Source organism: Propithecus coquereli, unplaced genomic scaffold (assembly GCF_000956105.1).
Source record: "Propithecus coquereli isolate 6110/MARCELLA unplaced genomic scaffold, Pcoq_1.0 Scaffold137, whole genome shotgun sequence".
Taxonomy (NCBI): domain Eukaryota; kingdom Metazoa; phylum Chordata; class Mammalia; order Primates; family Indriidae; genus Propithecus; species Propithecus coquereli.
Window position 1 is genome coordinate 4,012,988 of NW_012137969.1, and position 21,377 is coordinate 4,034,364.

Here is a 21,377-nt window from a genome sequence, read left to right on the forward strand (position 1 = left end):
GCGCCCGGGCGCCCGCGGCTGTGGCTCCCGCTCGGGCTCCGGCCCCGCCGCGCCCCCGCCCGCGCCCTCCAACCTGCTGCTCGGCCGCCCGCGCCGCCCGCCCGCGGCTGCCCAAGTTCCCGGGTCCGAGCCCCGAGCTGGGTGCTGATGGAAGCGCCGCGATGTTCGCGCCCCGGCTGCTGGATTTCCAGAAGACGAAATACGCGAGGTAAGCGGGGGGCGGCGGGCGGGGGCGGCCACTGCCTGCGCGGGGCAGGGCTGGGGGGCCCCGGCCCCGCTGCCGCCCGACCGCGGGGTGACAGGTGGACCCCCCAGCGCGGCCCGAGGAAGCGGGCGCCGGGGCAGCCTAGTCCCCGCAACTGAGTCGTGTTCGCGCCCGGGCTCGCCAGCAGCGCGGATCTCAGCGCCTCCCCTTGTAGCGGGGCGCCCTTGGGCGAGTCGCTTCGCCTTTCTGGACCTCAGTTTCCACGTTTACAAGACAGGCGTAATGAGAGTCCCCATCCCTAGGGTCCCCGTGAGGATTAAGTGAGCCGGTCCTTGGAAAGCACTTTGCACGGTGCCCGGAGCCCAGAACCGCTCAAAATCTGCCGGGCGCTGTTGTTAACGGTACGGGGCGTTTGCACCGTCTCTGCCCACCCTGTTAGCAAGTCGGAAGAGTGGGCAAGTGCCCTTTTCAGGTGGGGAAACTGAGGCTACCTGCACATCCTGGTGTTTTCACAGCGTGAGGCCCTCTGAGCCTCGGTTCCTTTTGTAAAGCGGTGTGGCACATCCTACCACGGGACTGCTGAGCAGAAGTTAAGCTCCTGTTGCTTGGATTTCTGATTGAGGGGCTGCGGGATGGGGCGGGGGTTAACAATGATTAAATTTCACTAAAATTTTGTCGAGAGGTGTGCTTGCTTGAACACGCGCATGAAAACCCTCTCCTGAAGTTGCCCTGGGTCCCCAGTGGTTTCCGGGGAGGACAGGACAGGCTGTTCTGGTGGGGGCAGCCCCCAGGCTCTCTTTGGAGGGGTCATCCAGCCTGCCCTCCCGGTCACCTTTCCCCACTCCCCACCTCAGGCCTCCTGCCTTCACAGGGCAGGAGCCAGGTGAGTGCCGAGGCTCCCAGGCGGTGGTGAATTTGAGACAGGTGGCATCATTTTTCATACATCAGTGTGGTGCATTATCTCCAGGAGGTTGTTGAGAGTCGGTTGTGCTCACGAAGTCTCTGCAAGTTCTGGGCAAGCTGAGCACAGCTTGACCAAGAGGCACAGGGCTCGGATGGCACCCAGAGGAGGGAAGGCTGGGGGCAGGACTGAGCCCTTGCTTCTCAATCTCACTCTGTGCCCCCATCCCACCCTGGGGGGCATAGTGAGTGTGTCCTTTGTAAGGCTGGGGAATCCCACCCAGAAAGGTGATGCATGGCAGGGACTTGTGAGTGAGTTCCTGCAGATTTTCCCTCTGCCGGATCGTGGGCAGGGCTGGCTGCACACATCTGCCAGGGGCTTCTCCGGAGTGGGCACTTGGACTTTCAAAGGCTCGCTCTCAAGGGTTTTGAGTGCTGTTCTGAGATACAAGTTGGTGGAGTGTTAACTGGGAAAGAAGCAGCCCTGGGTTCAAGGCTGCAGGTGCAGACACGAAAGGAAGGAGCTCTGAAGCCTCTGCAGTAGGCCCTTGCCTGTCCTTCACCTGCCGTGTGATCTTGGGTAGGTGTCTCAACCTCTCTTGACCTCAGCTGGTTGATCTGTAAAGACAGAAGAATTGGTATAAATGATCTCTGGATTTGGACACCCAAGTTGCCCCGTCTGTAATGGGAATGGAACTCTCCGGGCGGAGGCCAGCCTTTCAAGCCTGGGCCAGTGCAGCTTCTGTGGGTGATGGGTCCAGTGGGGAAATGGATTGCGTCAATTAGAATTATTTTCTGTTCCCTTCCTTGTCGTGCAGCCCTTACTACAGTGCAGTCCACAAATTAGATCATTCATAAAAGCTTCTTGATTGAATGAATTTAACGATATAACCCAGTGCTGTCCATTAGAGATGGACAAGCCACAGATGTCATTTTAAATTTTCTAGTAGCCATTGAATTTAATGTGTGCCTGATATTCCATCTTGTTACAAGAAGGTCAAACTAAATAGGTCATGGTGAAATTAATTTTTAAACTATATTTTAAGGTGGGGTGTGGTGGCTCGTGCCTGTAATCCTAGCACTTTGGGAGGATCACGTGAGGTCAGGAGTTCGAGACCAGCCTGAGCAACATAGTGAGACCCCGTCTCTATAAAACACAGAAAAATTAGCTGGGTGTGGTGGCGTATGCCCATAGTTCCGGCTTCTCAGGAGGCTGAGGCAGGAGGATTGCTTGAATTCAGGAGTTTGAGGTTGCAGTGACTTGTGATGATGCCACTATACTTGACCCTGTGCAATAGAGTGAGATCCTGTCTCAAAAAAAAAAAAAAAAAAAGACTGTATTTTAGTTAATTCTTTATATCCAGAGCATTATAACTTTAACATGTAATCAATATGAACAAATTATTCATGAGATATTTTACATTCTTTTTTTCACCACAAGTGTTCAACATCTGGTGGGTATTTTATACTTATAGCCCATCAAAATTTGGACTAGTCACGTTCCAAGTGCTCAATAGTCACATGTGGCCAGTGTCTACCATATTGAATATCCTCCACAGTGAGAGATAGCTTTTCTTAGTTAAGTGCTGTGTGATACTGCAAAAGATGCCCTCCCTCTCTGAGCCTTTGTTTCCCAGTGAATGGCTAGACCAGTTGATCCTTAGATTCTAACCTAGAGTCCTTGATGTAAGTAACCATCTGGCCACTCAGACTGTTTTTTCCATATCAAGAAACATACTTATCATAAAGCTATAAGCATTAAGACAGTGCAGTGTTGGTGTAGGGCTAGGCAAATTGCCCAAGGGAACAAAACAGACCTGAAACAGACCCATGCATATAAAGGCATTTTATTTTTGACAAAGGTGGCATTGCTGATCAAACTAGACAAGGATAGTCTATTGAATAAATGGGACTGAGACAACTGGTTATCCAGATGGCAGCAATAAAACTAGACCCCTACCTCATGCCATATAGAAAGAACATTTCTAGATGGATTAAAGGTTTAACATTGAAATAAATAAAAACTTGAAAACTTTTAGAATATATAAAAGAATAACTTTTGGACTTCAGGGTAAGTAAAGATTTCTGAAGGCACATAAAACACAAACCATAAAAGAAAAGATTGATAAACTAGACTACATTAAAAATTAAGAGTTTCTATTCATCGAAAAATGCCAGGAAGAAAGTAGAAGACAAGCCACAAACTTGAAGGACATACTGCAATGCATTTAACCAAAAAATAATGAATATCCAAAATATATAGAGAACTGCAATAAGAAAAAGACAAGTAACCCAATAGAAAATGTGAAAGACACACATGGGCACTTCTTGGAAGAGAGAACACAGATGGGCAATAAGCAGGTGACAGCGGCTCACTCTCAGTGGTGATCAAGGGAATGTGAAATGAGATAATATTTTAATGTTTAGCATGTAAGAAGTCTAATACTATTGTCACTACTTTGGAAAACAGGAATTATCTTGTAGAGTTAGACATGTGCTCATCCTAAGACATGGCCATTCTTTTCTGGGGTCATGCCCACGTGCACCCGGGGAGTTGGGCAGGAATCTTCTCGGCAGCTTTGTTCCCGGTAAGCAAGACCCAGGACGTCCCAGACGTCCGTCATGGGTAGAATGAATGTGCTGTGTATTCATACAATGGAGTAGTACCCAGCAATGAAAGCGAACTCCAGCTCCAGGCAACAACATGCGTACATTTCCCAGACACGTTGAGTGATCGCAAAACACAAAAGAGAATGTGAATCCAAACATACAACACTCAGGAACAGGCAAAGCCACTATATTGTTGAGAAATGCATAGGAAAGTATGTAAAAAGCCGGTCAGGGTTACCTCTAAGGGAGGGAGGGAAGGGGTTGAAATTGGGGAGGGCACCCAGGGTGCTTCTGCGTCCTGGCAATGTTCTAGTTCTTGACTTGGGAGGAAAAACAAGCAGGAATTTTTGTGCCCTGCAACATCGCACATTGCTCACTTCCCATGGGCGAGACCTACTCGCGTGGCCACGTGCAACTGCAGGGGGGACAAGTGTATCCAGCTGTCTGTCCGTTGCTGTCCCTCTGTCCCCATCCACGCCCGTAACGGCACTCGGCATCCGAGTCGGTACCAGTCAAAATCGGTTGAATGGATACTGGCTGTGTGACACTGGACATAAAGCACCTTTATGGTTATAACTGCAACACATCCTCCCTGGAGAAAATGATTTAAATAATGCAAAGTCGGTATAAGAATGAGAGCAGCAGTTACCCCACCATCCCATCACTGTTGACAGTTTGGTGTGTTTTATCCCAGTCGTTTCTCTATGCATTTTTAAAAAATAGCCGATACTCCATGCACAGCATCGTATCCTAATTTTAAAAAATTCGACCTGCTGCAATCCTCTTTCCCTTATCTTCAATAATTATTTGCAACCTCAGCTGAATATGTGCTTCACAGTCCAGCTCCTCATCGTAGCCTGCTTTATTTATTTCCCACTTTTGGGCACTTAGGTTGCTTCCTGGATTCTACTTCTGTAAATAACACTGCTGGGGACATCTCTGTAGCAGAGCACCAGTGTGCAGGAGAATTTGCTGTGCAGAAACATTTGCAACCTGCTGTCAGTTCTGGGCATTGACCAAGTCCTGTGGTTCACAAGTTCCTTATAATGTCCACACACTGGCCGGTTGGCAATGACCAAGTCAGGTGGCCCCCACTGAGAATGGCCCCCACAGTGGATGAAATTCTTGTCTAGGGCTTGGAGTTTTTCCTGAGGCCACACAGATAAAGGTCAGCTTCCAGCTTGTCCCACAGAGAGGACCTTTGGGAGGAGCTTGAAGCTCGTGCTTTAATTCTGCCCTCGCTGAGGTTGGGGTAAGGCCCATGGTGGCCCTGGCTGGCCTTCTATAGATTTGGTTCCCCATCTGACTACCTAAATGTCCCTTCGAAGCCACTTAGAACCAGTCATACTCCAGCTAGGTCTCCAATATTCTGCGAGGTCTTGGGTTCTGTAAGAACATTTTTTGTTCTTAAGATGATTAAGATAATATATGTGAAGCATCTATCATAGCACCTGGTACACACTTGGGTGCTTGAAGGTGGCGGTTATTGATGTCATAGTTATTGTGATTTACAGTCTGTCTCTTTGCAGAGAAGATTTGAGGCAGCTTATAGAAAGCAAGTTTCTCAAGACCTGTGGGGCTGTCTGAGCAGTTCTTTAATCTTGGCAAGGGTCTCTCCAACTTCGGCAGGTTTCTGCGAGTGTGTGGGGAAGGGGGCTGCAGAAGTGTGTTTCACCGCTTCTGTCTTGCTGGGCGACTGTGGGCTGGTCCCTCGCAGTGACTGTGGGCCGGTCCCTCACAGGGCTGCCTGGGGTGGAGGAGATGAGATCTGACCTCATGCCAGGCCTCGGGCCGAGCACTTCCCAGCATCGGCTCCTCTAACGGTTCCCGCAGTCCTGGGAAGAGGTGCGCTTCTTATCCCTGTTTGGTTCGCCCAGGTCTCAGCACATGGAGGGATTGACACTCAGTGTGGTCTCAATGTCTTCTTTCCTTTTCTGCCTTCCGTGTTAATAAGGCCCGGGCCAGCCGTGGGGAGAATTATAATCATAATAACCGACAGTTTCAGAGCAAGTGCTCCAACGTGGGATCTCACGCGATGGTTTACTCCCCACGGGACGCAGGGATTGAAATTCAGAGTTGTCCGCGCTGCCCACGCCCTTGCAGGGGCTGGCAGAGCTCTCAGGACACGCCATCTGTGAGTCAGACTTCTCCATCCGTCACTGACTGGTCCTCCCCAGACATTTGCGGGGTGGGAGCGAGTGTGTAGTGGAAACCCACATACCACGTGTCTGATTATCTCAAGTTGAAAATCAAGCTGACGAGCTTTTCAATGAGAGAGGTGCTGTGTGCCCTGTGACAAATATATTTCTATAGTGACAAAATTGAACACTCTCTAAACAGTGGCTGCTACATGATTGAAGACTGACCAGTATCAAAGATGACTGATTCTGTTATTAATAGACGTCTTAGCATTTGTTGCTGGGCCAGCGATGCTTGGATGAGTAATAGAAGAAAGACTTGCATAATTTATTAATTACTATATATTTCATACAATTTATTTTTTCTTGACTTCATTGCAGCAAAATCACTGACTGTGTTATTTATAGTCATGATTTTTACTTAAGTTTGGGTTCTATTAATAGTAATAATCTAAAGCTGCGCTGTTCAATACAGTAGCACTAGGCAGGCACCTGTGGTTATTTAAATTTAAATCTAAATTCATGAAAATTAAATAGAATCACCAAGCCAGCTTCTCAGCTGTCTGGCCACATTTGAAGTACTCAGTAACCACATGTGGCCAGTGGTTACCATATTGGACAGCATAGATAAAGAACATTTCCATCACTGCAGAAATTTCTCTTGGAGAGCAGTGGTCTAAAAGATTAAAATGTACAAAGTAGGCTAGGTGTGATGGCTCACGCGTGTAATCCTAGCACTCTCAGAGGCCTAGATGTGAGGATTGCTTGAGGCCAGGAGTTCAAGACCAGCCTGAGCAAGAGTGAGATCCCATCTCTACAAAAAATAGAAAACATTAGCCGGGTGTGGTGGTGCGTGCGTGTAGTCCCAGCTACTTGGGAGGCTGAGGCAGGAGGATCTCATGAACCCAGGAGTTTGAAGTTTCAGTGAGCTATGATGACGCCACTGCACTCTAGCCTGGGTGACAGAATGAGACTCTGTCTCAAAAAAAAAAAAAAAAAATGCAAAGTTATAAAAAGAATCCCCATAAATTTAAAGTATATGTTAAGAAATGGAAAAATTTAAATTCCTTTTATTCTAAAGTATCCAAAATACTCTGTTGAACTTAAAAGGCATATAACTTAAGATTAATAAGCATAAAATTAAAGTCCAAAGTAAAATAAAGCTGAGCTATTTTATTTGATTTTTTTGAAAATGGGACTGAATCTTACGAAAATGGAACCACTGACCGCTGAGGGTTCACTGCCCATCTGGGTGCCGGTGTAAGGAACGGGAACCATGTTTTATGCAAGTGAAGTCTGGCCCGACGCACGTACAAGCACAGGAGTGACAGGGATGTATGACTATTGCAGCGTTCCTGGCTGCCACGTGTACCTGTTGGAAATAACCAAGGCCATGTGTGAGTGGGTCTGAAACCAGCAGTCGGGAAATGACACTTTCTTGAGCAGGAACCTGTGGCGTTCGGGCTACCTGAGAGGAAGAACAGGACAGGTGGATGAGTTTGTCTCTTCTCTTACCTGAGAGCTTCTGCTGCTCGAATCCTCCCCGTCTCCAGTGTCACCTGTGGTGCATCTCACAAACCTCCACAGCGTTTGGGCACAACTATCTTGTTGTTGTTGTTATTGTGGTAAAATGCACATGTCGTAAAACGTACCGTCCTAACCATTTCTAAGTGCACGGTTGGGTGGCATGAAGCGCACGCGCATTGTCTTGTAACCATCGCCACCATCCACCGCCAGGACTTTTTCATCTGCTCAGACTGAAATCCCATTAAATGCTCACTCCCCATTTCCCCTCCCCCAGCCGCCGGCAACCACCATTCTGCTTTCTGACTCTCTGGATTTGAGGATTCTAGATACCTCAACTGCATGGAAACATACAATCTTTGTCCTTTTGTGGCTGGCTTATTTCATGTGTCAGAATTTCCTGACTTTGCAAAGCCGAATATTATCCTATTGTATGGGTATAGAATTATCTTTTGTTTCAAGGACCCAGGACAAGAGGTGAGGAGAGGTACCTCCCTGGGGCCTGCCTGGTGTCAGTGACAAAGTGGATGTTTAGGATTATGGGTCAGACTTGTGCCAGTGATGAGCAAGGACCCCAGGGACCAAGGTGCTCGAGGATTCTTTTGCAAATTGGCTGTCTGTGATAAGAGAGCCCTGTAAACCCTGGTACGCAATGCACTGCCTGGATCCGTAGCACTGGTGTGAAAGGAAAACCATTTCTCTGCTCACAATGCCCTGACACTGAATGGGTGGAGTTTCCACACATTGCAATTCTTCAGTCCTTTGTGGACACCGGCTTGGTGTCCTACAGTTTAATTCAATTCATTCTGTCCTCATTGTACCCATGGGGGTGGCGCAGGGAGCATGTGTGTCTTCCCCATGTTCCCTGGGAATGGGTGGCACTCGGGGAGAGTGTGAAGACGTGGGGGTAGAGTGGCACAACTGTGTGGCTTCTGGCATCCAGCCACCTGCGTTTGCATTGGGGCCCCCACTTACTGACTGTGTGATCTCGGCCATGATGACACATGGCCTCTCTGTGCTTCAGTTTCCTGTCCTGAAAAATGGGAAACGATAGTAGCACTAACCTCATGGGGTTGACTGAGGGTCCGAGCCTCAGTTTCTTCATCTGTAAAATGGATTGGTAAGATACACCTACCATATAGTTACTGAGGGACTAAATGCTGAGCGCAGGGGGCGCGTGGCCCAGGGCCTGGCACGGATGGGTGCTCCAGCAGGGCGAGTGCTCCAGCAGGGCGAGTGAGCGGCTCACCGGCTGGGAGCCTGGAGCTGATTTCTTGGCTTCCTTGGATCTTGGATCCTCCACTGCTGTGTGGGCTGGACCCGATGCCTGTGGGATGTGTCCTTCTGGCCTAGAAGGGGGCCTGACTGATCACAGAATTGACAGAGTCATACTGGGCCCGTTGCCTGTAGGATCACACCCAGAGAGAGACTCACCTCGATGCCAGTCACCTGCACTCAGGGTCTGCCTAAAGGGAAGCCGAGCTAGGAGGCCGCGAGCACCAGGCCAGAGGTGGCGTCTGTTCTCCAGCTCCCTGGAGACATTCCCCCTCCTCCCAAAATGTCCGGCTGAAGCAGTAGTTGGGGACCACCAAGGACCCCGAGGGCGTCAGGGCTGGGGTGATCTGGGTTACTTCCCACGGCTCTGTCCTGTGGGCAGATCTCACCACCCAGACGGCTGGAGCACCAGAGGACAGGGGGGATGTGGAGGAGTCAGGCCGCCCCGGGTTCTGTGACTCTGGTTTTCATAATCACTGCAGGGTGGGACAGGAGGGACCAGGGAGAGAGGTGGGGTCTCTGCCAGGTCTCCCAGTGAGGACAACCAGAGAGCATTCACCGCCCTTAGCCTGGACACTTGGGCGCACTAAATACAAGTCTTCATTCCATTCATTCATCGAGTCAGTAATTGCGAGTGCCTGTGATGTGTCGGGCACTGTTCTAGGTGCCGGGGATAGAGGGCCGACCAGGACGATTCCTGGCCCTCCTGCAGCTCACATTGGGTGTAGGAAACAGACAGTAGCTATACGATAGCACTCCGGGTGGCGACGTGGCCGGGCGAGGGTGTGAGTGTCGGGGTGGGCATGACAGGTATGAATGAAGATGCCTTCCTCATAGGATTCTTTGGAGGAGGATGCGAGGAAATGCATGCAGAGTGGCATACAGTAGGTGCCAATTCAGTGATGGGCTCATGCCGTATCATATTTGGGCCGTCACCTCTGTGCCTGTGCCCCGGGGAGCTGTCCTTTCAGCACCAGCAGGTCTCAGCTTGTTGCTTTCCGCCTTGACTGACAGCTGAGCTGGCGCACGTGCAGCGAGAAACAGGAAGTGAGATTTGTCTGGAAGCCTCAGGCCGGCAGCAGTGCAGAAACACACCTTCAGAGTCACCCAGGTGCAGCCGCCCTTCCACGTTTGTCCCAAGTCCCAGGCCTTTCTGTCATGTCAACTCGAGTCCTCGGGCATTCCCAGGAAATGGATGCAGGTCCTGCATCTCTGCTCGCCTCTCCCGAGCGGGACCACTGGCCTCATGGAGCAGGAGCGGGCTGGGGGCTGTTTGAACTCTCCTGTGTCCCCTGAGGGGCCAGCGGGGTCTGGCATGTGCTGGGCGTCCCAGTCTTATCCTCCGCCACAGTTGGTTAGTTGGTTCATTGAGAGCCAGGGGCTGGGGGCACAAAAATGAATCAGATGCAGAACTTGTCCCCTCCCCTAATAATACCTTGTGGACAAATGCTGTAATCGAGATATTGATAAATGTGCTGCGAACGTGCGTACGGTTTGTCTCTGCCCTGGCGAGGAGGGGCTTGAGGGTTAATTTAGGACTCTTAGTTATAAGTAACAGAAGCCTCTGTTTGAACTGGCTTAAAGCAAAAAGAAAGAGAGACAGAACAAAAGAAAAGGAAGGAAGGGGAGGGAAAGGGGGAGAGAGAGAGAAAAAAGAGGAGGAGAAAAGGGAAAAAAGAAAAAAAACTGTTAGTGTCCAGAACTAAAAAGACCAGTAGAAGCATCAGGTTCAGGTACAGCTGGATCCAGGAGCCTCAGGAGGACCCAGAGAGTCTCTCCCCTTTTCCAGGCCCTGCTTCCCCCAGGGCTCCATTCTCTGGACTGCCCACAGCCCTTGGGGAATGAGAGTTTCTTTTTCCCTGAAATCAAGTCTCTTTGTCCTGGCCTGGATTGGACGCCTGTCCTTCAACTTATCACCGGGGTGGGGGACAGACCGTGTGGAGTCTGCAACGCATCCCCTGTCTCTGAGCATGGAGGTTGGGAGTCCAGTGTGGCCTGGGGTGTAGCTTCCCCTGAATGGGAGGAGGACAGGGGTTGCCAAAAATGAAAGCAGAGAATTCTTATTCTGTTACATGAATGAGGGGCAATGGATGCTGAGTCGGTAAAAGCCATGGGTGTCCACTACAGGACAGCAGAAGCCACAGAGGTTGTTGCACTATGGGGTGTGTCCTTCAGGATGCACAGGAAGAGGGGGGACAGCTGGTGGGGTGGGGGAGGAAAGAACATTCCTGAGGAGGGAGGGCGTGGTGGGTGGAGTGCAGGTGTCCAGGGGAGGGTCTGGTGAGACTGCAGCGCAGACCAGGCGGTGGGGAAGATGCTGGGCCTGGTCTCGAAGGGCCCTGGATACACCCAGCAGCTGTTCTCTGGGCTCTGTGGCACCATTAAAGGCTTTTAAGCTGAGAGTGGCACGATATGGGCTCCAGAGGGAGAAACTAGAGGGAGAGAAGCTACTTCAGGGACTCCGCAACAGTAAACAAGGGCGGGGCTCCCTGCGCCTCCAGGGGCTGATGGGCAGACAGGGCTGAGCCCCGAGGAGGGGCCAGAGGTGCAGATCCCGCGTGGGGACAGGGCTGCCCTTCATTTCCTGGCTGTGGGCGAGTTCCCTATGGACACTGTGCCCCTCATTCCCAGACACTTCAGCGCCTGTTTCCTTAGGACCCCGGCACTCCTTATGAAATGAGATCAAAGTAAGGAAGTTTAGCCTTATAAGGGAAGGAAATACTGACACATGCTGCTGTCTGGATGAACCTTGAGGACATTATGCTAGTGAAATAAGCCAAACGCAAAATGATTCCACTGCTAAGAGGCCCCTGGAGTAGTCAAATCCAGACAGAGAGCAGCATGGTGGTGGCCGGGGGCTGGGCGAGGGGGTTGGGGAGTTAGTGTTTCATGGGGACAGAGTTTCAGTTTTGCAAGATGGAAAAGTTCTGGTGGCACGACACTGTGGATGTACTTAAGGACACTGAATTGTACACTTCAGTGCGATTCAAATAGTAAATTTTATGTTGTGTGTATTTTATCACAGTTAAAAAATTATTCTACAAAAATGTAGCTGACAGTGGTAACATAGGCAGATCATTTATTCAATGTGAGAGGAAACAGGAAAACAAAAAGGAAATTTAGCACTGGTGCAATGTTGTCATCGAATCATCTTAGCCCGTTCAGGCTGCTGTTACAAAATGCCCTAGACTGGGTGGCTTATAAACAGCAGACATTTATTTCTCACAGTTCTGGAAACTAGAAGTACAAGGTCAGGGTGTCAGCATGGCTGGATCCTTTTCCAGGTGGCAAATGGCCACTGACTTCTCCTTGTACCCTCGCAGGGTGGAAAGAGGGCGAGAGAGCTCTCTGGCCTCTTCCTATAAGGGCACTAATCCCCTTCTCGAGGGCCCCACCCTCATGGCCTCATCATCACCTGCCAGAGGCCCCACCACATTGAGGGGTGAGGATTTCAACATATGGATTCGAGGGGGACACAGACACTCCCTCCATGACACTAATGGAGAGTTCATATTCGGGTTTTACCAGTGGCCCCAATAACTGTCCTAATTGTTCCTTCCAGGCAGTTTAGTGTGATACAGACTCTGAGCCAGGCTCACATTTGTCTCAGCCCTTCAGCCTGCTCAGGTCCAGAATTTACCCCCAGCGTCTTCAGTCTCTCAGGCCATTCACACTTCTGAAGCATCCAGGCCAGTTGTTTGTAGACAACCCCTCAATCCGGGGGATTAGATTTAGGCTCCACATTTTTGTGGGAAGTGATGGTGGGTCCTTCTCGGTGCGTCGTAACGGAAGGTTCACCCCATGGGTCTGTCCCCGAGGAGGGTGTTAACCCCGTCACTTGATTAAGTTGGTGTCCACCAGGTTTCTCCTTTATAAAGTTACCATTTATTTTGGTAATTAATGGCATTGGGGTGGGCAGAGTATTTTGAGATTACATAAACATTCCACTACGCTTACAATGAAAACTTTCATTCATAAAAGCAGAGGGAGTAGTATAATGAGGTCTGGACACCCAGAGCCTAAAGTTAACAATTACTAATGTTTGCCATATTTGCTTCATCTCTTTGCTTTTTCTCTGCTGAAGTATTTGAAGACGAATCAGAGATGACATCACTTCAGTACACATCTCTTGTAGGTAAGGACAATAACCAAGGTGTAGGTCTCTGGGAGAATTTCACATAAATTCGTTACCACTGTCACACCTGACAACGTTAGCAATAATTCCTAGTGTCACTGTGCGTTCAAAATGTGGCTGGTGTGACGCAGGAACTGAATTTTAAATTAAATTAAATTTTAATGAATTTACATTTAATTAGCCACTTGTGGCTAGGGGCTCCCATATGAGATAGTGCAGCTATCCTACAGAGGCTTCATTAGATTCGGAATTGAAACTCTTGGCAGGAAAGGCAGTGTCATGTATTTCACCTGCATGGCACGGGGAGCACAGACATCTGGTAGACCTGCTTCAGGCCGTGCTAGATCAATGGGCGGGGCTCTAAGGTAACCGCGGGCTCCCTTTCAATGTCCCGTGGTCTTAGCATTGTCTGAATCGATCGTTTCAGCAGAGGTTGCATTTTTGTAATTTTTCAAGATCCGTAGTGAAGAGTCTGCACCCTTCCCCATCCGCATCTCGGTACTCAGTATTTCAGAGTGGTCGGAGCTTCATTGTTACCAAGATAAAACCGAGAGATTTCACTTCTTTCAGAGAAAGTCCTCAGAGGGAAACAAATCGATCAGTCTGTGTTTGGAGCATGGATATTCTTAGGATGTGCAGATGGTGTTTCGGCTCTGTGAAGCCCCTGGGATTGTGTGGTCTGTGTGTGTGTGTGTGTGTGTGTGTGTGTGCGCGCGCGCGTGCGTGTGTGTTTGTGCGTTTTGCCCCAGAGAGGTGCAGGTCTCTGGGGGACTCTTTCTCTGAGCAGGCAGCTGCATGGCTTAGGAATGGATGTCTGAATCCTGGTCGCAGGGGAAGGGGGTGGACTGGGAACCAGGTTGGGCAAATCCCAGAGCCCCCTGCTTTAGAGTTTTCGCAGCTCCATCCTCCCCGGGGTGGTGCATTGGACCTGTGGCCACTGGCAGAGCTGGACTGTTTTGGGGTTTGGAGGGAATGGGCCATCCCAAGGCCTTTGCCACTTTCTGCTGGTCCCTTCACAGGGAATAGTACAGGTGCCACGAGGGTCGCATAGCCAATGGGATCAGCCTGCCTGGGACTGCTGCGCGGTTCCAGCGGAGGCAGTGGCCAGCTGGTCGTACTGCTGTTCCCTGGCCCCCCTCGTCTCTGAGGTCAGAGCTGCTTTTGCTCCCAGGACTGCAGTTTCCCTGGGGCTGGGGTGGGATTTGCTAATTTTCTTCAGCAAGTTTCTCCCAATGGATTCCACTTTGGAGTCCTCTTAGAATGGAGTTGGCCGCTGTCACCGTGAGGAGGAGGATGGTCATTGTTCCGTGAGCTCACAGAAGATGCTTCTGGGTAATCCTGTCCTGATATCTGGGGGGGGGACACCTGCAGAGACCTAGGTGTGACAAGGAGATTGGAGCCTGCTTGCCCACAGCTTGCTGGGTTTAGGAGAGAGAGGGCAGACGGGGCGGTGGCCTGTCCCTTGTAGAGGCAGTGGGAGGAGAACAGACCCCAGGTGCCCTGGGCAGCGCTGGCGGTGGCGGTGGAGGGTGGTTGTGCTGTGGGCCAGGCCAGGCATTTTGGTGACAGAGCCCAGGAACAGCGGCCCCCAGGGAGCCCCGGCACTCCAACACCCCCGAGTCAGGGTCTGGATCTATCCTGTTGGCCACCTTTCTGGGCTTCCTTTTCCTCATCTGAAAAGTGGGCTTAATGACTCCTGCCCTGCAAGCTTCCATGGGTTTCAGAGAGAAGCCATACGCTACTTCAGTTTCATTTCAGCCTGTACCAGGGAGAACATCGGCGAATGGAGCAGACGTGGCCCCTCTTCAGCAAGCTCCTGCCCCGTGGAGGGGGTGCGAAGGAGCTTGCAAACTGTGAAGTGCTGTACAGACAAGCCTGCCTGGGCTCAGCAGCGTCCACAGATGGGACTAGAGTAATTCCAAAGCAGTAGCGCTCGCTCAGAGCACTGCGGCTGGTGCCTTCGGAGGTCAGCGCATACCTGCAGAGAATCTCAGTTTGGGTTTCCCCAGTAGCACACGCAAGACTAGGATTTGGGAGCAAGTAGTATGTCTGGAGGTGGTGATACGCCAGCAGCGGGTGGGGAAGGGAGGACAGAGAAGGGCAGGCAGGCAGCAAAGCGTTTACCTAGAAGCAAGTTGCCCCCGTGGAAGCGGGATCTTCATTCTGCGGGGGCTTCCTGGGAGGTGGTGTTATTCCAACAGGGAGGGTGAAGAAGCTGGGACGTTTGGCAGCTTCCTGTAAGTCACTGGTGGAGGCTGAGTCCTTGGAGCATTAACTCTGGGCACTTCCAGCTGCAGGGCCAAGTCCCCAAGCTGCTCCTGTAGCCAGAACAAGCCCCAGGTGTGGAGTGTGCAGCCCGGGGGGCAGTGCCTCGCCCACTTGGGTGGGCATCAAACCCTGGGGGGCTTGTTACAAGATTGCACAGGTGGGGCCACCCCCAGGAGTTCTGGGTCAGAAGTTCTAAGTGGGGGGCAGAATTTGCATTTCTAGCAAGTTCTCAGGTGATGCTGCTGCTCTGGGGACCCCACGTTGAGAACTGCTGTCCTCTGGCATCATGTCTGGGTTTTCCTTTTCCTGGACAGGACTCCACAGGGGGGACAGAGCACAGAGTCCCACGGGGGTGGCTGGCTGGACTTGGAGCCTGGGCTGTCTGGGGCCAGAGCTTGCACTGGTTCTATAGCACCCCCTAAACAGCCAGACACCCCATTTAATCTCCGTAACTACCCAGAGCAGTAAAGCACTGTGTTCGCTACCTGCCAGGGTGGCCTGGGACTCCCCTCTCCTTTGTGAACCTCAGTGTTCTTGTCTGTAAGATGGGAGCACTGTGTCATCCTGGTGTGTGGGGGCACGTGAAGATTCTGTCTGTGATGTGGCCCTTGGAGGAGCTTGTTAGCTCACTTTTTCTCATCCTTTAGGCTGTAGTGGCGATAGTCTTCCAGAGACATGTCCTGACTGTTCCTGGGATGGGACCACTGAGGAAGGAGGTGATGAGCTCGCCTGTGTGGCACACAGTGGCTCTCAGTGGGTGCTGGATGGACCTGTGAGCCCTGATGGCCACTGAGGGAAGAAGGGAGAGCTGGCGTGAGGGACGGGGAGCTGGTGACCGTGCTCTGCTGGTGGCTCACAATGACCTTGGCCAGTGTCCTGCCCTTCGGGTCTGTCCAAAGTGTGCTGGTTCTTGGCTCTCTCTGCCCTGCTGCCATCGGCTCTGCCCATGCAGATGGGAGTTGCCAGCTGGGAGTTCCGGCCACCCCTCCCCTGCACGGGCTGCAAGGGGACAATGGTGACAGCATCCTGGGGCTTTGGGGTGGACAATGAGCGGGGCCTGCATGGACTGCACAGGCACCTGCCCCAGCTACAGGGACTGCCCAGACTCAGAGGCCGCCCCTCATGGATGACGTGTGGCGCTTCCTCTCCTGACCCCTCCCGGTGAACAGCACAGAAGCCGGGACCCCTGATGCCCATGGCAGCCAGGCAGCCCCCAAAGCCAGTGGTTTCTGCTGCAGAAGTGCCTCCTCATGGGGTCCTCAGCCTCCCAGTGGAGCCATGGCTCTGTCACTTACCGCACCTCAAAGTGGGGATGTGATAATTTGCTCCTTAAAGAGTGTGGGAGGAGAGTAACATGCCTCAAGTTTGGGGAGCTTCGCTAAATATGAGCAACAACAGCGCTTTGTCCTCAAGCCGCCCCCTTCTTGGGCTCTTGTTTTCACGGGCAGCCTGTGAAGTGTCTAGAGCAGGAATTTTCCAGAAGGACCTCAGGCTCAGAGAGGTTGCATGCCGTTCCCTGGCCACACAGCCAGGGCTGGGCTCCAAGTCCACGGCCTTTCTCCCGCCACCACGTGGAGCCGCCCACACCCCCTGCTTCCTGGTGGGGGCGCTGCGGGTTCAGGGTCCAGCAGTTGGGCCTCAGTCTCCTCTTCTGTGAGGTGGGGGCCCCGGTGTGTAAGGGGTCACTGGCTGTCACGGAGTCAGAACAGAAAGTGCAATGGGAGTTAGAAATGCCCTTCCGCCAGCACCACAGACTGTGCGGCACTGGGCATTTCTAGCATCCTTTGCCTGCTTTGCCTGAAGACTTACCAACTCCTAAGTAATACTGCTCCCACCACCTGCCAGTCTGGGACTTTGATTGGCTGCTGCTGATGTCATAGGAATAGCTGGGAGCTGATTGGTGGGTGAGAACCCCAGGCCAGGTGGAAGGAGGGCTTGTTGATCAGGGCCAGTGTCCGGGGCGGGCCTGTTCACCGGGGCTGGCCCATTAGGCAGCTGGGGGTGAGCCCTCGTCCTAACGCGCTCACAACGCCGGCAGCTCCCATGGCTCCTTCTCACCCATAGTCTCCCAGGGGCTTCCGGAGGCAGGGAGGCAGGGGGAGGGTCCTCGCTGCAGAGACGGGGACCCTCGATGTCCCAGAAGAGGTGCTTGCACAGTGCACCTGCTCCTGGCCTGGCCAAGGCCCATGCCCCTGGCCTGGCCCCTTCCACCCTCGCTCAGTTTCCCCTTCCTGTTCCCAGCTCTCTCTGTCTCTCGGGATTTTGATCTCATGACCGTTCCCAGGTGGCACCAGCCCAAGAACTGTTTCCCGAAGACCGAGCCAAGATGCCACAGGCCTTTCAGAAAGGGCCTTGAATTCATGAATGGACACAAAGGAGCAGCCCAGGGCCAAGCTGGAGTGGGGAGGGAGGCTTAGCAGGCCGGGGCCAGCTTGGGACAGACAGACAGACAGACCCCCTTTGTCTGGGAGCCTGGGCAAATCTCTCTAGTCCTCTGTCCAAGGGACGACAGGCACCAGCCCAGCCCTGGAGGGGTGGCACACCAGGAAAGGGGACCTGCTTCTCTCTGGGGGCCACAGACCCCAGCTGGGTCAGGCCAGAGGAGACCGAGGAGCTGCAGAGCCGGGCTTGGAGGAGGGGCAGGAGGGGAGGGCCTCTGGACCGTGTGCAGACCCCGCAGCCAGGTCAGGACTCGACACATGCCAGGCCCTGGGAGCCCTGCACATCCTCTTCGGTCACCTCCCCCCACTGCCAGGGGTAGCCACTCTCAGACTGGTGCTCCCTGTTCTTGAACTTTATAGAAGCAGAATCTGAGTGTGTGCACTGCCGTTCAGCATTTGTCTGCCGTGCACCCGTACTTCTGCGTGCTGCCGTAGTTCTCACGGCTGCCTGCTGTTCCGTTGTGTGTGTGTTCCATGATTTACTTCCATTCTACCGTGGATGGGCATTCAGGAAGTTTCCAGGATGCTTTTTAGCCAGCACCTCCCCTCTGCAACTCTGACGCAGCAGGTGTGAGGCCGTCTAGTCTCAGATACTGATTTCAAAACTAGACTTTAATATTTAAAATGTTTTTTGTTTGATTAGATTTTTAAAGGTCACTAAAGTGATAAATGAACATTGTAGCTGGTCAAGTGACGCAGAAATGCAAAGAAAATAACTCTTCTCATCCCCTTCTCCCCCTCCTTTCCTCTGGTTTGTTTCCTTTCATACCTTCCGCTTTTCCAAGTCAGCAACCTGGCCTTGCCCCTTGCTGTGGTTTGAATATTTGTCCCCTCTGACACTCTTGCTGAATCTTAATCCCCACTGTAGCAGTATTAAGAGAGTGGGAAGTCCCACTACGGTATTTGGGAGTGGGACCTTTGGGAGGTAATTAGGATTAGATGAGGTCATGATGGTGGGACAGTGGTGGCTTTATAAGAAGGGGAGGAGAGACATGAGCCAGCATGCTTGGCCCCCTTGCCCTGTGATGCCCCATGCCATCTTGGGACTCTGCAGAGAGTCTCCACCAGCATGAAAGCCCTCACCAGAGGCAGCTGCTCGACCTTGGACTTCCCAGCCTCCAGAACTGTAGGAAATAAAATTCTTTTCTTTATAAATTACCCAGTCTCACGTATTCGGTTTTAACAGCAGAAAATGCACTAAGACACCCCTTAAAGATTGTATGACTGTGGGCAAGTCACCATGTTTCAGGAGTCTGTCTATTTCAAAAATTCTGTAGGTTCCAAGCTGAGACTGTTTCTAATGTGTTATCTTGAGTCTGTAAGGACTTAATAAATGCTCTGAGATGATTGATCACTCATGTATTTGCTAGACATTACCTGTTGCTCACTGGGCTCTGGATTGATACCAGGAAGCAAAAGATGAATCAAGACCAGTCCCCAAGTTTGCAATTTAGGGGCCTAGGCACACCCAGAAACACACAGATGCAAGGCTGTATCATATGTGCTGTGATAAGGGTCACACAGGCAGTTGTGGGGGTTTTTCTGCTTAGGAGTTCTCTGGGAAGAGAAAAGTTTAGGGATGGGAATTCCAGGTAAGCATCAGCTTGTGCAGTGGCCCAGAGGTGGGAGAAAGCAGTTCATGACCCATCCTGGACAGGGTGTGAAGATGGGAGTCAAGGAAGGCTTTTCAGAGGAGGGGCCATTTGACCTGGGCTCTGAAGGCTGAATAGGAGTTCTCCAGCCAGAGAAGAGGGAAAGGGACTTTCAAGCAGAAGAAACAATGTGTGGAAGGCCGAGAGGCATGATGACTGTGGACTGTGGGGAGAGCTTTTCTGAGGTGAGGAGAAATTGCAGGATCTGAGTCAGAGGTAGGAAAAAAAAGGAAGCAGTTCTTCCTGGTGAGAAACACAATCTGCTAGCTGCCTGGGACTTTTGCTCATGGCCTTGGCATAGGCACTTGTGCTCTGGGTCCTCCAGGGCTTTACCAGGGCTTGCCAAGACCTAGGAGTCTTGGTGTAGACTTTCCAAGGTGAGAGGGACTGACAAGTTTCAGAGAGACCAGGGATCATGGATCATGGGCCATTTGTGTCCCCGGTGCTCTGACCCACTGACTATGCAGGCTGCGATTCCAGGAGCTGGGAAAGGGCTCTGTCCCTTCCCTTCCTTTGCCTCCAGATCCACAGCCAGTCTTCCATCCTGGAGTGGATACCCAGATACATTATACTATAGTGTAAAAGACTGATGGCAACCTTTCCCATCAGAACCACAGACAGGGCTAAAAGGGGACATGAATGCGGTGGAAAGTATAAGCCAGGAGCCCAAAGATAACTTCTCTGAATCCCTGTATAAAGTGAGCATTGTGGTCTCTGCCCTGCTCAGCTGACAGTGTCGTTGTGAGGGTCTGAGCTGAGGAGCATGAAACCATTTGGGGAACTCTTAAGCCAGAGATGGCGGCCTCTTGCCTGCCCTGTGCCCGCCGCAGACATTGCTAATTCATCATCGTTCATTTCCCACCACGCCTGGATTCATGCCGAATCCTTTGCAACCCAGCACTCCAGGCAGCTGCGTCAACCCATCGGGGTTGGCAGGTGAGCTGGAGCCTGTTTGCTGCCTCAGCTGAGCCAGGTGTTCCTGTTGGGGTCTTGGCGTCTTGTGGATCTCCTGCTGTTGTGGCACGTGGCGCCACCATCCCCTCTCTGCTGGGCTCTCCCTCTGGCCCCCTGGTTCTCAACCTTGGCTGCACACTGGAATCCCCTGGGAAGTTTTAAAAAATACCAGGTCCTGTTACCACCCTCCACCCCCCATGCCCCACCAGCAATTCTGTTTTCATTGTCTGGGCTGTGGCCTGGGCACCAGGATTTTTAAGTTCTCCCCAGGTGATTGCAACGTTTTCTCCAGCCAGTTCCTCCAACCTGCTAGGGAGTGATGTATCTGTGCCAGGGCAGCCTAGGACTTCACACAAATATAGAAAAGTCGCAAGAAAAATTCAGTGAACATTTAAATGCCAGCCATGTGGATTCACAAGATACTAACACGTTGCAACAAACCTTGCCCTAATTCATTGCTCCCTCTTCTGTTTGGACCATTCGAGGACAAGTTGCAGACATCTTGACACTTCATCTGTGAACACAGCAGTGTACATTCTCCTGCATAACCACGGCACACGTATTGCTTCAGCATTTGATGCAATACTGTGACCTTCGTCCTCCCACGGTGCCCTTAGAATTTTAAGAAGAAAATGTCATTTTGAATCCTAGCACCTATGCATTTTATTTTTGTGCATTTGTGTTGTCTTCTTTCACTCACAGGCATGTGTTGACCATATTGTAATTGCAATGAATGATGTATTCTTTCTTTTTTCACTTAATATTATATGGCAACCGTTTCCCGTGTCATTACACAGTTCGAAAACATAGTTACACAAGCAAAACTTGAATATGACGTCATAAAAATTCTAACACAGGTCAAATGACAGGTTTTCTCACCTCCGATCCAATCTTAAAAATTAAAAAATAAGGAGGGAGAGGCAAAGTCCTCTGAGACCAGCACCCTGAAACTCACCCATCTCTCCTTTTTCTTTCAGGTCTGTTTCTAGGGACTTACATATATTTACTGCACAGATAATCTTATTAGTTGATTTTTCTATTTGGTTCTTATCATCCTTGCATTGTGTTTAGCTGCACTTAAAATTTTTTATTTTTAAATAATTATAAATACATAAGATCTTGCAAAAATAGTAGAGAGATCCTGAGTGCCTCTCCTCAGTTTCCCCCAGTGGGAACATCTTACGTAACTAGAGTGCAGCGTCGGAAGCAAGAAACTGATGTGGGAACCACTCCACAACGCGCAGCATACGCAGTCTACGTATCGTGGTGTACACC

At 51.3% G+C, this 21,377-nt stretch overlaps 1 protein-coding gene across 1 annotated transcript in view; it reads left to right on the top strand.

Moving 5' to 3' along the window:
• Positions 1–10: 10 nt before the first annotated feature.
• Positions 11–21,377, top strand: part of MMD2 (monocyte to macrophage differentiation-associated 2) — a 46,735-nt gene continuing 25,368 nt past the window's right edge. Inside the window, exon 1 of the mRNA XM_012638947.1 lies at positions 11–208. Coding sequence (XP_012494401.1) covers positions 162–208 — 47 coding nt within the window. The 5' untranslated portion in view covers positions 11–161. The remainder of the gene's footprint in view (positions 209–21,377) is intronic.